General features: G+C 39.5%; 1 protein-coding gene across 1 annotated transcript in view; it reads right to left on the bottom strand.

Moving 5' to 3' along the window:
* The window catches only part of LOC138986896 (ATP-binding cassette sub-family C member 4-like), a gene marked incomplete at its 5' end in the record, with an annotated part of 178,740 nt that overhangs the window by 11,064 nt on the left and 151,866 nt on the right, over positions 1–15,810 (bottom strand). Inside the window, 3 exon segments of the mRNA XM_070366898.1 lie at positions 4,650–4,755; positions 5,196–5,368; positions 11,910–11,999. Of these exon segments, the coding sequence (XP_070222999.1) occupies positions 4,650–4,755; positions 5,196–5,368; positions 11,910–11,999 (369 nt within the window).

Here is a 15,810-nt window from a genome sequence, read left to right as displayed (position 1 = left end):
GCTCAGTCTCTGTACCCAGAAACCAACATCAATTTCTTTCTCTCTCCTCAGATCCCATGTTCAATCCATCATGCAGTCCACTTGGCTTCACTTCCTTATCTACCCCAAGCCCCACCATCTCACCATTGCCACCACAGTCATCTTAGACTAATCCAAAAGTCTAGAGAGGGCACACTGTAAGATAGCGAATACTGAATTTGTAGAACTGAAAGACCATCAGTGTGATTTTAGCTGTAAAGGAAGGAGGGTGAGCAGAGTGGGACAAAACTAGAAAGTTGGGGAGGGACTGGCCAGACATTGTTTCATAAAAGTTCTTTAATTTGTTCATAGGCATTGATCAAGAGAGAAAAATTTGAGATTATGGAAATTTACCAGGAGATATTGGTAAGTAAAAGACACTTGCTCTTTGGAAGAAAAACTATGACAAACCTAGACAGTGTATTAAAAAGCAGAGACATTGCTTTGCTGACAAAGGTCCATCTAGTCAAAGCTATGATTTTTCCAGAAGTCATGTATAGATGTGAGAGTTGGACCATAAAGAAGGCTGAGCACTGAAGAATTGATACTTTTGAACTGTGGTGCTGGAGAAGACTCTTGAGAGTTCCTGGGCTGCAAGAAGACCAAACAAGTCAATCCTAAAGGAACCCTGAATATTCATTGAACAGACTGATGCTGAAGCTGAAGTCCAATACTTTGGCCACCTGATGTGAAAAGCTAACTCATTAGAAAAGACCCTGATTCTGGGAAAGATAGAAAGCAGGAGGAGAAGGGGACAACAGAGGATGAGCTGGTTGGATGGCATCACTGACTCAGTGGACATGAGTTTGAGCAAGCTCTAGGAGATAGTGAAGGACATGGAAGCCTGGTGTGCTGCAGTCCATGGGGTCACAAAGAGGTGGAAATGACTGAGTGACTAAACAACAAATCGGTAAGTAAAGCATTAAATAAATGAACATATTTTGATAATAGCAACAAAGCTGCTTTGTTCAGAGGATACATATGTTCACATCTGCAGATCAGGTGCTGAGTGATAACACTTTAGGACTGACCAGGTGACAGTTCAGCTTAGTTCAGTCACTCAGTCATGTCTGACTCTTTTCAACCCCACGGACTGCAGCATTCCAGGCCTCCCTGTTCATCACCAACTCCCAGAGCTCGCTCAAACTCATGTCCATCGAGTCAGTGATGCCATCCAATCATCTCATCCTCTGTCGTCCCCTTCTCCTCCTGCCTTCAACCTTTCCCAGCATCAGGGCCTTTTCAGGTCTTCACATCAGGTGGCCACAGTATTGGAGTTTCAGCTTCAGCATCAGTCCTTCCAATGAACATTCAGGACTGATTTCCTTTAGGATGGACTGGTTTGATCTCCTTGCAGTCCAAGGGACTCTCAAAAGTCTTCTCCAACACCACAGTTTAAAAGCATCAATTCTTTGACACTCAGCTTTCTTTATGGTCCAACTTTCACATCCATACATGACTACTGGAAAAACCATAGCTTTTAACTAGACAGACCTTTGTCAGCAAAGTAACGTCTCTGCTTTTTAATATGCTGTCTAGGTTGGTCATAGTTTTTCTTTCAAGGAGCAAGTGTCTTTTCATTTCATGGCTGCAGTCACTATCGGCAGTGATTTTGGAGTCCAAGAAAATAAAGTCTGTCACTGTTTCCATTGTATCCCCATCTATTGCCACGAAGTGATGGGACTGATCTTAGTTTTTTGAATGCTGAGTTTTAAGTCAGCTTTTTCACTCTTTTCTTTCACATTCATGAAGAAGTTAGTTCTTCAGTTCCTCTTCGCTTTCTGAAACAAGGGTGGTGTCATCTGCATATCTGAGGTTATTTAAATAGCTGATAAATGAAGAGAAGCTAAAGGAGAAAAGTAAAGATATACTCATCTAAATGCAGAGTCCCAAAGAAAAGCAAGGAGAGATAAGAAAGCCTTCCTCAGTGATCAATGCCAAGAAATAGAGGAAAACAATAGAATGGGAAAGACTAGAGACCAGATGACATGTCCAAATTCTGTCCTTCCTCAGTTTCCCTAACCAACCACACACTCCAAGGTGACAGTATTTCTAAGAATTAGAAAATAAAAAGAATCTGCTACCATTAATGCTATAATACCAAAACCCAAAAATAAATCTTTAGGGTACATTTAGGAGCAAAGAATTTAATTGAACAGACCCTTAATTGAGCTGGAGATCAAGCCATGTTTCTGCTACTCTGTCTAAAGCCTGGAAAAGGGCTTGAAATAGGTAAATTTCACAGCATCATTTATTTATAATGGAAGAATGATGCTTTAGGGGACAATCTTTGAAATGCAATGTTGAGAGGTAAGAACAAAGTGACAGGTAAAATCTAGCAATAAAAGGTTACTTTTCCAATTAGCATCAAGAACACAAAATGAACAATTAAGGATGCCTGACACAAAACATTTCTGGAAATTAAGAGTCACTGTTGGGTAGTCTTGAATGTCACCCCATGCCTCATGAAAGTCTGCAGGTAGAGCCCACTTCCTACTGTGATGTCTAGTCCAGGTAACCAGATGCATGGTTTGGCGCCTAGGGCATCCCTTTGGTTGGGGATGCCCCACTCCTGTCGTCTGTCTCCCCAGACCTCACTCCTGGGCACATCCAGCTCAGGGAGTGAGGCTACAGGCACTGCCTCAGTTCTGACAACCTTGTATCTACTCAGTGTCCCCACTGATGTCCCATCTGACAATGCATGTGAGGTAGGGTGGGAAGTGATATTCCAGGAACTGTCCAAGTCAAAAAAGACAGTTCTATTATCATGAGACATAAAGAACTGTGGGTATTACTGGCCACTCATTAGTGATTATTGCCTGTTTTGTATTGTTAGGTAGGTAGAATAGGGAAAAGGAGTCCAAAATGGCGGTGGCTAAAAGACAAGGAAGGTCCGAGGACCAGAGTGAAGACTTCAGACAGAACAAACAGAACAAACAACACTCCTGGTTAAACCCAATTTGCATAGGGCAGGCCCAAGTGGAGGAAAAAACATATAAAAGGAAGAGCCAAAGCACTTTCTCACGTACTCTCTCTCCCACGTGCACACACGCTCTAGCTCTCTTTTGCGCGCGCGTGCGCACTCGCAGGCACTCTCTCTCTCTCTCCCTCCCTACGCACACGCTCTCGCTCTCTCGTGTGTGCGCTGTCTCTCTCTCCCTCCCTACGCACTCCTCCACTGTCTTCTCTTCGAGTCTTGGATTCTCCTGCTATCTTCTAAATAAAATGGAGCTGTAACACTGATTTGCCTAAGAGCTGTAACACGGTTTGTCCAAGACCCGAGAGCTGTGATGCGCCAAGGGCTTTAATGTCCGTTGCTCCAAATCTTTGTTGTGATGAGACAAAGAACCAAGGAACATACACTCACATGACAGTATGGACCATCAAAATACCTCAAAGTATCTTGCATTCCTTGAGATTATTTGCTGCCAAAGTTTATCCTTTGAAGAATGCTTTTCTTGTTTTATAAAGGCACATCCTAACATGTATTGAAACTGAGCAAGCAATAGAGGAAAAGGACAAAGAAAGAGAGAAAATGAAAAAGAGAGAGAAAAGGAATAGATGGAGGAAGGAAATGAAGCTAAGGAAGGAAATATTAAATTACTAAGGAAGAAGGAGCCAACCAAACCTGGAAGGAATATACTAGACAGATATCCAGAGACCAAAGCCTGGAGCTTGCCATGTGTGCAGAACAGAGCTATTGTGTAATTATACAATTACACAATACAATACAATTACACAAACGCTGGTTGTTTAATTAGCCTCTCATCCCTAATTTGCCTTTCTTTCCAAACTCTCATCTGTGATGCAGAAGCTGGGTCTCTGCAAGTCACTGCAGCAGTTCAGACTATTTTGCCAGGTGGCCTTTGTTAGGTTGCCAGTAGGGGGCACTAGAGGGAGACTGAAGGTGGGAAACACCGCTAATGTTCTACTTGATAGCGTCACCTCAGCACTGGGACCTGACTCAGCCCCCAGCTATTAGCACCTGGAGAACCAGTCCCATCTTGCCCCCTCACAAATATGACCAGCAACCAGGCAGTGACTTCTTGGAGGTCTGAGTATCAATTCCTTAGGGCCTCTTTTCTGAGTTCTCAGGTCTGGAGATCTGTCCTAGGATATGGTAGCTGCTTTCTAAAATCATTACCCCAGTGTTTCACTTTTCTAGCCCTCTAATCCCTATGTAATAAATGCTGTTTTTCTCACTAGGCCTTTTCTTCTCATGGACTCCTGAGAAAATCTACAACTTTAGTCATAAACCTCCTGGCAGTCTAAACTAGAGGCTAATTTTTTTTATAAGGGAATCAAAAAATGCTGAAACAACTGACACAGTGAAAATGACTGAGTTCTACCCCACTAAAATATGGAGCTATAACTTGGGTTTGGAATATTTTAATGGTTGGCCATCATAAAAAAATGACAATTCAAATAAACTTTTAATATGAAAATATAAGATTATTGGATATATTACTTAATAGTGCATTCTAAAAGTATAGTTAAGTACTTGAGTAATTTTCAGGAATGAGAGAAGAAACTAAGAGAAAAATTAATGGAGGTTTCTATCAAATTTTACACAGAAGGATACACTGAAAATTGAACATAAATGGAAACAACTAAAATGGAGAGGGTCTTACCATTATCCATTCACAGTCAATAATGTTGCTCAACCTGTGTGCAATGGTCAGCACAGTGCACTGGGCAAATCTCTCACGAATTCTTTTTTGTATGAACTCATCAGTTCTAGAAACAAAGAAGTTGATTTAATTCAGTAAAGACAGGAAAAGCAGACTTAAGACTTAAAAACATCCTATGATATTTTTACAATGTTTTTTTAAATCAATACTTTAACATATAGTCTTGTTCCTAAAAAACTAAGTATAAAAAGTCTACTTAGAAATTTACTATTTTTCATAAAATGATGGAAAATTAGTCTTCCCTCAAAATTGCTTGAAACTATCAGGAGCTGGATTTAGGAATTCAGCTTTCTTAGGTGCCTTCATAACAATATTAACACCATATAACATGTCTTGGTTTTTATGTTTATTTTCTGGAATTAATATTATCAACAGATATCCATGAGGCCAAGCGAGCACTTAGAAACATTTCTAAGATTCACTAAATGTTTTCCATTTACCACATTTACAAGTCAGTTTAAGATTTCCTGGGGCTCAGCTCCACACCTTGGATCCACGTATGATGTGGCTTTGTCAAGAATCAATATCTGATTCTTCCTGAGAAGAGCCCTGGCAAGGCACACCAGTTGTTTCTGACCAGCACTCAAGTTCAATCCAGATTCTGCTAATTCAGTATTCATTTTAGCAGGAAGACCTTCGACAGATTCTTTGAGTTGTACCTGTGGATACAGAAAGAATGACATTTTTCTAAGCAAACTGCTACTGAAGTAGACATGCCTTTTAGACATTAGAGCTTTGACATCCTCAGGACTTCTTACGTATCTTACATGTACAGCCAGGTGATGGGGAGAGCTCCTTCCAATGAGTGTTCACTGAGAAAGATTGTGGAGTCAACTCAGGACAAAAAGATCTCAGTGTCCCCCTTTCCCACCACAGGACATCCACCAAACCACCCACCCCAGGGGTTAGTTAAGGAAGTTTCTCAAAAAGTGAAGCTATTTCTCCCAATATGATTGAAACAGAAAACTTAAAAGGATCTTTATGGTTGAGTCAAGCTTCCTAAAGTACATTTTGCATAAGAATTCATACACTAGAGAAAAGTTTTCAAAAATTTTACAGAAAATCTGGTTCTCTGAAGATATAAGCTTATTGGCCCTTTACTATTTTCTAAAGTTTAATATATGCAAGTTCCAGCAATAGCAAACTGCCACTTATACATTAGTAATCCTGGAGCCCATTCTGATGATGGTTCTTTCCCAAGTTTAATCCTACAAATAGTGGACCAGTCAAGTGCATTTTCTTCAGTGTCTTAAATGCATTGTTTGTGAATGAAAACACATGAAAAAGAAAACACAACATCTTATTTCCCCCAGTATATGGATACAGGTTATTGTCGTCCAGTTGCTGAGTCATGCCCAACACTTTGCAACCCCATGGACAGCAGCAAACCAGTGTTCCTAGTCATTCACTATTGCTTGGAGTTTGCTCAAACTCATGTCCATTAAGTTGATGATGCCATCCAACCATCTTGTCCTCTTTCATACCCTTCTCCACCTGCCTTCCATCTTTCCCAGCATCAGGGTCTTTTCTAATGAGTCATCTCTTCACACCAGGTGGCCAAAGTACTGGAGCTTCAGCTTCATCATCAGTCCTTCCAAGGAAAATGTGGGTTGATTTCCTTTAGGATTGACTGGTTTGATCTCCTTGCTGTCCAAAGGACTCTCAACAATCTTCTCCAGAACCACAGTTCTAAAGCATCAGTCCTTCAGCGTTCAGCCTTCTTTGTGGTCCAACTCTCACATTGGTACATGACTACTGGGAAAACCATAAGTTTGACTACATGGACTTTGTAGGCAAAGTCATGTCTCAGCTTTTTAATATTCTGTCTAGGTTTGTTATAGCTCCTCTTCCCAGGAGCAAGCATCTTTTAATTTCATGGCTGCAGTCACCATCTGCAATGATTTTGGAAATAAAGTCTGTCATTGTTTCCACTATTTCCCCATCTATTGCAATGAAGTGATGAGATAGGATGCCATGATCTCAGCTTCTTGAATGTTGAGTTTTAAGCCAGCTTTTTCACACCCCTCTTTCACTTTTATCAACAGGTTCTTTAGTTCCTCTTCACTTTCTACGATTAGGGTGGTGCATAGACCTGGATTACTGTGATACTGAATGGTTTCCCTTAGAAATGAACTGAGATCATTCTGTCATTTTGGAGATTGCACCAAAGTACGGCATTTTAGGTTCTTTTGTTGACTTTTTTTTTTTTTTTTTTTTTTTGCAGCCAAACAAAAATAAATTCGAGACTTGAAGCCAGGCAGCCTGGGGATTAAGTCTTGCCTGGCTGTACCAACTGGGCAAGTTCCTGAACCTTCTATCTTAGCTTCCTAAACTCTAAGACTATGATACCATAATTATAAAGGTGTGCGCCTCCTAACATTGTTAAGAATATTAAATGAGTCAGTACATGCAGAATTTGTAACAGATCAATATATATTGCCCATTATTAATAATGCTATCGGCTAGCCCCTCCTCAAGTTCTGCTTCACTTTTCTACTTTGCATGTATCAGCACTGAGATTTCATTACATATGCATTGGCCTGCTTTTCAACTTCTTCAGGAGAATTTAAGCTCCAGAAGGACAGACATTTTGTCTCTTGATGACTGTGACAGCCCCAGAACCTGCAACATTGCCTAACAAGCTCTCAGTAGATATTTGTTGGCTAGATGAAGGTGGGCTTCCCTGGTGACTCAGTGGTAAAGAATCCGCCTGCCAAACAGGAGACTTGGGTTCGATCCTGGGTGAGATTCCCTGGCTAAGGAAATCGCAACCCACTCCAGTATACTTGACTGAGAAATCCTATGGACAGAGGAGCATGGCAGGCTTCATGAGGTTGCAGAAGAGTCAGACGCGACAAACAGCAACAACATGAATGAAGGCATAAGTGACTGTAATTGTGTGACTTATCTGTTTCTGTAGATTAGAAAGTAATTAACCTCCAATTAAAATAAATAAATTTATATTAAAAAAATAAATATACCATAGAAACTAAATTCATATGGATAATTAATTTATATATAACACTGTTTTCTTATTAAGTGTAATTGTAAAAAGGATATATTCTTATAACAATTAACTGGCTCCAAGATATCATATCACACTTTAAATAAAGGAAAGCACTGAAAAAGTTATAATTTAAGGAAAATAGAACAAATAACTACTATTCAAAACTATACATCTCAATATAGAATACTTCAGATTGTTTTTGAGCTTGGGAAAATAATAGAATATAGCAAAACTGAAGAATAATAAACTGGACTTTAAGGCATCCTGTCTCCATCATCGCTGTGTGCACTCTGTGTAGTAGGTGCTGTCACCCCTCACAGGAGGGGAACACAGAGGTCAGGTGGTTTCCACATTTTGTGGAACTTTCTTACTTTTCAAGAAGAAAATCTGGTGTGGCTCAGAAGGAGACACTGAAATGCAATCAACAGATGGGAAAGAGCTTTTACCAGAGCAGGGCCAGCAGTAAAGGAAGTTCACCTAACACAAGGCCCCGGGAAATGGACATGTGACCTGTCTCCACAGCAAGGACTGAACCACGTGGTTCCTTATGCACAGGCTGCTGATGCCCAGGTTTCTGTATCTTTGTTTCCTGTGTGATGAGACACGCTTGTGTCCTAACAGAGACACTATCAATGTCAGACATTTACCTGTACTATTTCTTCCCAGTTTTGACAGGACATTTTTGTTATTGTTTAGTTGCTAAGTCGTGGGCCTTATGGACTGTAGCCTGCCAGGTTCCTCTGTCCATGGGATTTCCCATGCAAGAATATTGGAGTCAGTTATCATTTCCTCCTCCAGGGAATCTTCCCAACTCAGGGATCAATCCCACTTCTCCTCCATTGCACGCAGACTCTTCATCACTCAGCAACTGTGGAAGCCCCCATACTCTACTCTTAATTCCAAATCCCAGTATCTAAGGTGTTTCATTTTTGCTTTTTAATGGAAGCAACACATCAATGATTCACTTCCAGAGATTTATCTACTATGACCTTTTAACCTCTGAATGATACAGTGCTTCATCTTCAGGCACTACTCATGTTATATTTTTGGAGCTGCCTTTGCTTTTTAGCTCCCCAATAGCACTAATTTCTGATGAACTTTTATCAGTTTACAGTAAGTTGGAAAGTTTTCAGTACATGAAAAATGTACTTTAGGCATATTTAGAAAAATAACAAAATGAGACAGGCAGCATCCATAGGAATGTCTTCCTCCTGAGTGTCCATCTCTGCAGAGGAAGAAGAAACAGAACTAGAGGACCTTAAATGTTTTTATGCCATCTTTTCCTTTCCTCATAAAGAGGAAAACAGTGGTTTCCTCCTACTAATTCTCAGTTTAACTCTGTGAGTTTGGGTTCACATATCCAGTTAGGCATCATTTACAAATTAATAACTAGGGTTTTTGGTTCACTTAAAAACTGACTTCATTGAGTTAGTGATACCTCTTGATGAGGGTGAAGGAGGAGAGTGAAAAAGCTGGCTTAAAACTCAACATTAAGAAAACTAAGATCATGGCATCTAGTCCCACCATTTCATGGCAAATAGAAGGGGAAAATTTAGAAACAGTGATAGATTTCCTCTTCTTGGACTCTTAAGTCAGTGCAGATGGTGACTATAGCCTTGAAGTTAGAAGATGATTGCTTCTTGGCAGGAAAGCTATGACAAAACTAGACAGTGTGTTAAAAAGCAAAGATATCACTTTGCTGACAAAGGTCCATATAATCAAACCTATGGTCTTTCCAGTAGTCATGTACAGATGTGAAAGCTGGACAATAAGAGAGCGCTGAAGAATTGATGCTTTTGAACTGTGGTACTGGAGAACACTATTGAGAGTCCCTTGGAAACAAGGGATCAAACTGGTCAATCTTAAAGGAAATCAACCCTGAATATTCTCTGGAAGGACTGATGTTGAAGCTGAAGCAAAGACTCACAAATTTAAATGAAATCAGAGGTGCACTGCTTTTCAGGCAGGAGAAGGTGAAGCAATCAACCTAATTTAAGAAAACAAAATCCACATGTTGCTGAAAAGCAGGGTGGGTGTTTAAAGACTCAGTGGTAATATCCTTCAGAAACCAGAATTACTGACTAGAAATGGTCATACCTCCAAATCTGCCTGCTCACAGTCAAGGCTCATCTGTATATTACAGATTTCAGAGCTTCCATGGGAGGGTGACACTAAATGACAAACATACCAATTCAAACCAACATGAACAATCAATCTCTCAGATTTGTGAAACAACAAACAAACAGAAAAGATTTTTAAAAATATGCCACACTTCTCTGAAATGAAAAGATCAATCAAACATTTAGTAGTTATTTATGTAGAATGTTTTCCCTGTGTTTTCCTCTAAGAGTCTTATAGTATCTGGTCTTACATTTAGGTTTTCAATTCACTTTGAGTTTATTTTTGTATACAGTATTAAGGAGTGTTCTAATTTTCTTCTTTTACACATAGCTGTCCAGTTTTCCCAGCACCACTTACTGAAGAGACCACCTCTTCTCCATCGTATATTCCTGCCTTGTTTGTCACAGATTAGCTGACCACAGGTGTGTGAGTTCATCTCTGGACTCTCTAGCCTGTTCCATTGATCTATATTTCTGTTTTTGTGCCAGTGCCACACCATCGTGATTACTCTAGATCTGTATTGAACTAGCCAAAAAGTTTGTTTAAGTTTTTCCATAAAATCTTATGTAACAAATTTTTGGCCAACTCAGTGATATATTCTGAAGTCAGGGAACCTAATTTCTCCAGCTTCGTTTTTCTTTCTTAAAACTGCTTTGGCAACTTGGGGTCTTTTGTGTTTCCATTAAAACTGTAAATTTTTTGGCTCTAATTCTATGAAAAATGCCATTGATAATTTGACAGGGATTGTATTTAATCTGAAGATTCTTTAGGTAGTATAGTCATTTTCACAATATTGTTTCTTCCAATCCAAGAACATGGTATATCCCTCCATCTGTTTTGCATCATCTTTGATATCTTTTGTCAGTATCTTATAGTTTTATGGGTACAGGTCTTTTGCCTCCTTAGGTAGGTTTATTCCTAGGTATTTTATTGTTTTTGTTGCAATGGTAAAGAGACTGCTTTCTCAATTTCTCTTTCTAATCTTTCATCGTTAATGCATAGGAATACTCATTCTTACTTTTTAAAATCAAAAGACTGAGCTAGGTCCTAGGAGAAATTAGAAATCTGTCTATGGCTTAGAAGTCTAGGGTTTCTTCCAACAGTAGAATTGATTTATAAAACTAGTGCAAATACACAAAATGATTTGTATTAAAATATAAACTGACAGCAACTTAATAGTCAAAATTTTTTTCATGCAAGGGTGAGGAAATTCAAAGAAGTGGAGCAAGCAAAAACATGACACAAATAACAGAAAATTCTCTAGAAATGAACCTCCCATGTAAAAACTGAGCAGATGTTCCAGGGTTCTGTTATCTGCATTCATGCTACAGCATTAAAATGACATAATTGCCAATAAATAATCATCATTAATTCCGACTATATAATTGACCTTTATAAACACTTTCCTATGAAACTTCTACATTTTATTAGTATGATCTTGTTTATATCTTTTAGTTAATAAGAAAAAAACTACTATTGTCTCCACTTAGGAGATGTTTCCCAAGACCAGAGGAATAAAATGAATATTGGAGTGTAATGGAGTAATTAATTCACTAGGTCACTAGTAGAATTTGATCCCTCATGCGAAGTGTTGACTCATTGGAAAAGACTCTGATGCTGGGAGGGATTGGGGGCAAAGGAGAAGGGGACGACAGAGGATGAGATGACTGGATGGCATCACTGACTCGATGGACATGAGTCTGAGTGAACTCCGGGAGTTGGTGATGGACAGGGAGGCCTGGTGTGCTGTGATTCATGGGGTCCCAAAGAGTCGGACACGACTGAGCGACTGATCTGATCTGATCTGATATAAGTACTCTGCTAAGGACAAGATAATGTGTCTATTTGTTCAGGGTTCTAGGAAAATAGCTAAAATGAAAACATGTCACATTATATTGTTGATTTTCATCATCATCAATACACACATTTTAAGTGCACCCATGTCATCAGTGTTTTCCTATTACCAAGTCACTGAAACTGACACGCTCCCCTTAATTATCTGCAAAGCTCTAAATGTAAACACACATATACAGATGCTAACAAGTTAATTACAGTTACTATTAATAAATTACCTCTTCTAAGGCATTCCACAGTTCATTATCCGTATGCTCATTAAAGGGATCCAGATTTTCCCTCATTGTTCCAGTGAATAAAACAGGTTCCTAAATACCCCAAAATAGTGAATGTTATTACCTTAACCTGTTTTCATTTTATTCTAATGTGTACAGAATGTCAAAATTAAAATGCAGAAACATCTAAATTCATTAATTATTAATAACATAGTTGCAAATGTATGATTACAAAAAAGCATCTCTAAAATAATTTTCCATTGTACAAAGTGTGCTACAAAATATCATTTGGACTACTGAACACTAACAGAAGAAAGTGTTGAAGAAGTTTTTTCATTGTAAGGAAAAAATTGAAGACGAAGATTTGATTTTTTTTAATACCACCCTGCTAATAAATATCTGCTTAAACACTCACACAAACATGAGAAACTTAACATTAAGATCTACATAAATTAACTGTCAATGCTGGTATGACTGGGAAATACCAACAGCATGATTAGTAGAGGTTTGTGTCTCAAAGCAAACCACTAAATATTTACACATTAGCACTGAAGAATAAAGTAGGCTATTTTCTCCATTGGTCAGACTGTCTTCTAGGGTCTGGAATCTCTCCACATGTGTGAAATGAACATCCCCACATGTGCAAGGGGAACGTAAGCTCCTGGGGTCTGCAGCACCTCTGTCCATGGAGAGATCACCTCTGATGTTGGCGTCAGCTGGTCCCCACGTTCTCTCACCTGTGTGTCAGGATAACCTGCCTCACAGAACCTCACAGAACCTAGAACTTGCAGTTACTAACTGCAAGGCCAGGAGGACCTGAAACCCACCTTGACCTGTGTCATGATACTTTAATTTAAATAGTTCTTCCTATCCATCTGCTTCAGGAGGAGCCATAAGTAAATTACTCTGGAAATATATGTGTCCTCTTGGCTTCAAGATTCATTTTGATATTTGGCAAAACTAATACAATTATGTAAAGTTTAAAAATAAAATTAAAAAAAAAGAGAGAGAGAGAATCCTGTACATAAGCTCATGTAGGCCATTTACATTTTCTTCTGGAAGGCTCTAGTAAGCCAGGTCATAAGAATATGGATAGCAGTGAAGAGCCCAATAAGCTCCTTTCAGTGAAGGAGGCAGAACAAGGGAATGCACTCGTGTGGGAACAAGAGGAGAACTGACTCTTCCACAAGTGCCCGGAACTGCTCTGAATCACACGTTCAAATCAGCCTTGGGGCTGGACTTTCCTCCTCACTTCACAAAAGCCTGAGAGGAAAGATGAAGATAGACAGACATTTCTTTCCCCTAATCATAAGGAAGAATGATACTCAGGAAGCCTTCCAAACCTTCTTTCAATATGGTCTAAGTTTTAAGTCTGGTGAGAGAGGAAAGAATACAGAAAACTCAGGATGTGCCACCAAAAAAGAGATATATCTGAGCAAATCCACAATTAAAAAGACATTATAAAGGGAGATTTATTCGCACAAAGTTGATTAAGTAGCCAATATGTCTCCAAAGCACTGAAAATCACTAGTCATACAATATTTCAGAATGAATACTGAACTGAACTAAAAAAACTCAAAACACAAATTTAAGGTCTCCCTTAAAATTTGAATTTAGGATCAAAGACTAAACAACCATCTAAACAATGGTAAGCATTCCTTGTCAGGGGACTAACCATCATTCTACTTCAGATTTTTATAAAAACTTGTTACTTCTTGTAATTATCAACCTTAAGATTCCCACATGCAGGTATCTTCTGCATGTCTCCATGGGGTTTACACACGCGACATAGCCAGGCGAGGGGAGGCTGGTCCCCAATATTCTTCTTCCTTCCCTCCATTTTCTAGGTTCTTTCAAGTAAGCAGGCTACTCCCTGCATATAATCTCAACCGGTGGTCTTTCTGGGGGACATATTTAACTACTTCAGATCCTAAGCATAAAGAACACACATACTTCAGCTACCTGTTGTGTTTAAGAAAATTATTTAAGAAGAACTTTCATTTTTGCTTATTCCTGAAATTTTGAACAGAAGTTGAGGAGTACCTTCTTAATAACACAGTATTCATCTTTGAAAGTTCCCCCCATGACTGATGGTCTATGTCCCCACTCCCCTGTCTCTGCTCCTACCCAGGTCCTTGTTATCATCACATCTTCCCCAGTTCTGACCTGTTCATGCAGGGTCAGCAGTGATGGGGATAAGCCTGGGAGGAAGAGAGACCACCATGGAAGCTCTCTGCTGCTTCCAGGATCACAGGGACCAGGGATCCAAGGAAGATGGTGTGGGCCTGGCTCACCTAAGAGAGGCAACTCAAAGAAACAGCACTGGGCTCCCCCTCCACAGAGTCTGCTCTCAGCTTCCTAAATTCCCTAAATTGGGGTGTTGGGACACAAGCATCAATGCTTCCTACTCATTTGGGGGAGAGGAATGTAAGTTTTTGCACTTAGACAAGTAAATTCCAGTAACCAAACTAACAGGCTTTCTCCACCTCTGCAGCTAGCAAGACACTGTAAAGACAAAGGGCTCTTGGTTGGGGAGGGATAAGATTTTGAGTATCTTCTCCTGACACATATCAACCCATGACATACAAGTACATAAACCCATTTCTAAACTGATATTTCCAAATGAGGGACAGAGCAATAGGAGTAGTATCTTCTGGCTTTGTTCTATGCTTATTCACTCTTGCTATGGTTTGGGGAGTCCTTTCAAGTGGGATGGTAGGAAAAATGGGGGAAAAGCTTTATATCCAAGGATATGAAAGGACTTTACAGACATGCCCTTTATTTCTACTAACTAATCTCACATGGCCATTTCAGAGATGAGTACCATCAAAGCATAAAACTTGGGAATTTAAGCTCATTTATTTTCTACTGTAACCATAAGTCATAAATCTAATAGCCAGAGGAAATCTTTAAATATGGGGACTATCCAGTTTTTCTGAAAAGGATACCTTTGGAAAAATATTTTTCAATTGTGATAAAATATACATAAATTTCGGAGAAGGCAATGGCACCCCACTCCAGTACTCTTGCCTGGAAAATCCCATGGACAGAGGAGCCTGGTAGGCTGCAGTTCATGAGGTCGCTAAGAATCGGACATGACTGAGCGGCTTCACTTTCACTGTTCACTTTCATGCATTGCAGAAGGAAATGGCAACCCACTCCAGTGTTCTTGCCTGGAGAATCCCAGGGACAGAGGAGCCTGGTAGGAGGCCATCTATGGGGTTGCACAGAGTTGGACACGACTGAAGCGACTTAGCAGCAGCAGCAGCAGCACATAAATTTGCTAGATTAGCCACTTTAAGTGCACACTTCAGTGGTGTTAAATACATTCACATTGTTGTACAGCCATCACCACCATCCAGCTGTAGATCTCCTTTCATCTTGAAGAACTGAAACTCTGTACCCATTAAACAACTCCCCTCTCCTGGCCACTCCTGGTACCCACCATTCTATATCCTGTATCCATGAATTTACTACTCTAGGTAACTCCTATTAGTAGAATCATACAGTATTTGTCCTTTGTAAATTACTTATTTCACTTAATGTTTTCAAGGTTCATCTGTGCTGTAGCATGTGTCAGAATTTTCTTCTTTATTAAGGCTGAGTAATATTCTACTGTATGTATGCACACCACGTTTTGATTGTTGATTCATCTGTCAATGGGCCCTTGGGTGCCTCCACCTTTTTGCTGTTGAGAATTATGCTGCTATAACATGCATGTCCCAGTATCTCTTCAAGACCTTTCTTCCAATTCTTTTGGGTTTATATTCTAATGCAGAATTGCTAGGTCATATGATACTTCCATCATTAACTTTTCTGAGCAACCAACAAGTTGATTTCTGTAGTGGTTGCACTATTTTACATTCCTATCAGCAATAAACATGGGTTCTAATTTCTCTACATC

Source organism: Bos mutus, unplaced genomic scaffold, assembly GCF_027580195.1.
Source record: "Bos mutus isolate GX-2022 unplaced genomic scaffold, NWIPB_WYAK_1.1 CTG243, whole genome shotgun sequence".
Taxonomy (NCBI): domain Eukaryota; kingdom Metazoa; phylum Chordata; class Mammalia; order Artiodactyla; family Bovidae; genus Bos; species Bos mutus.
This window is presented reverse-complemented; position numbering and strand designations above follow the sequence as displayed.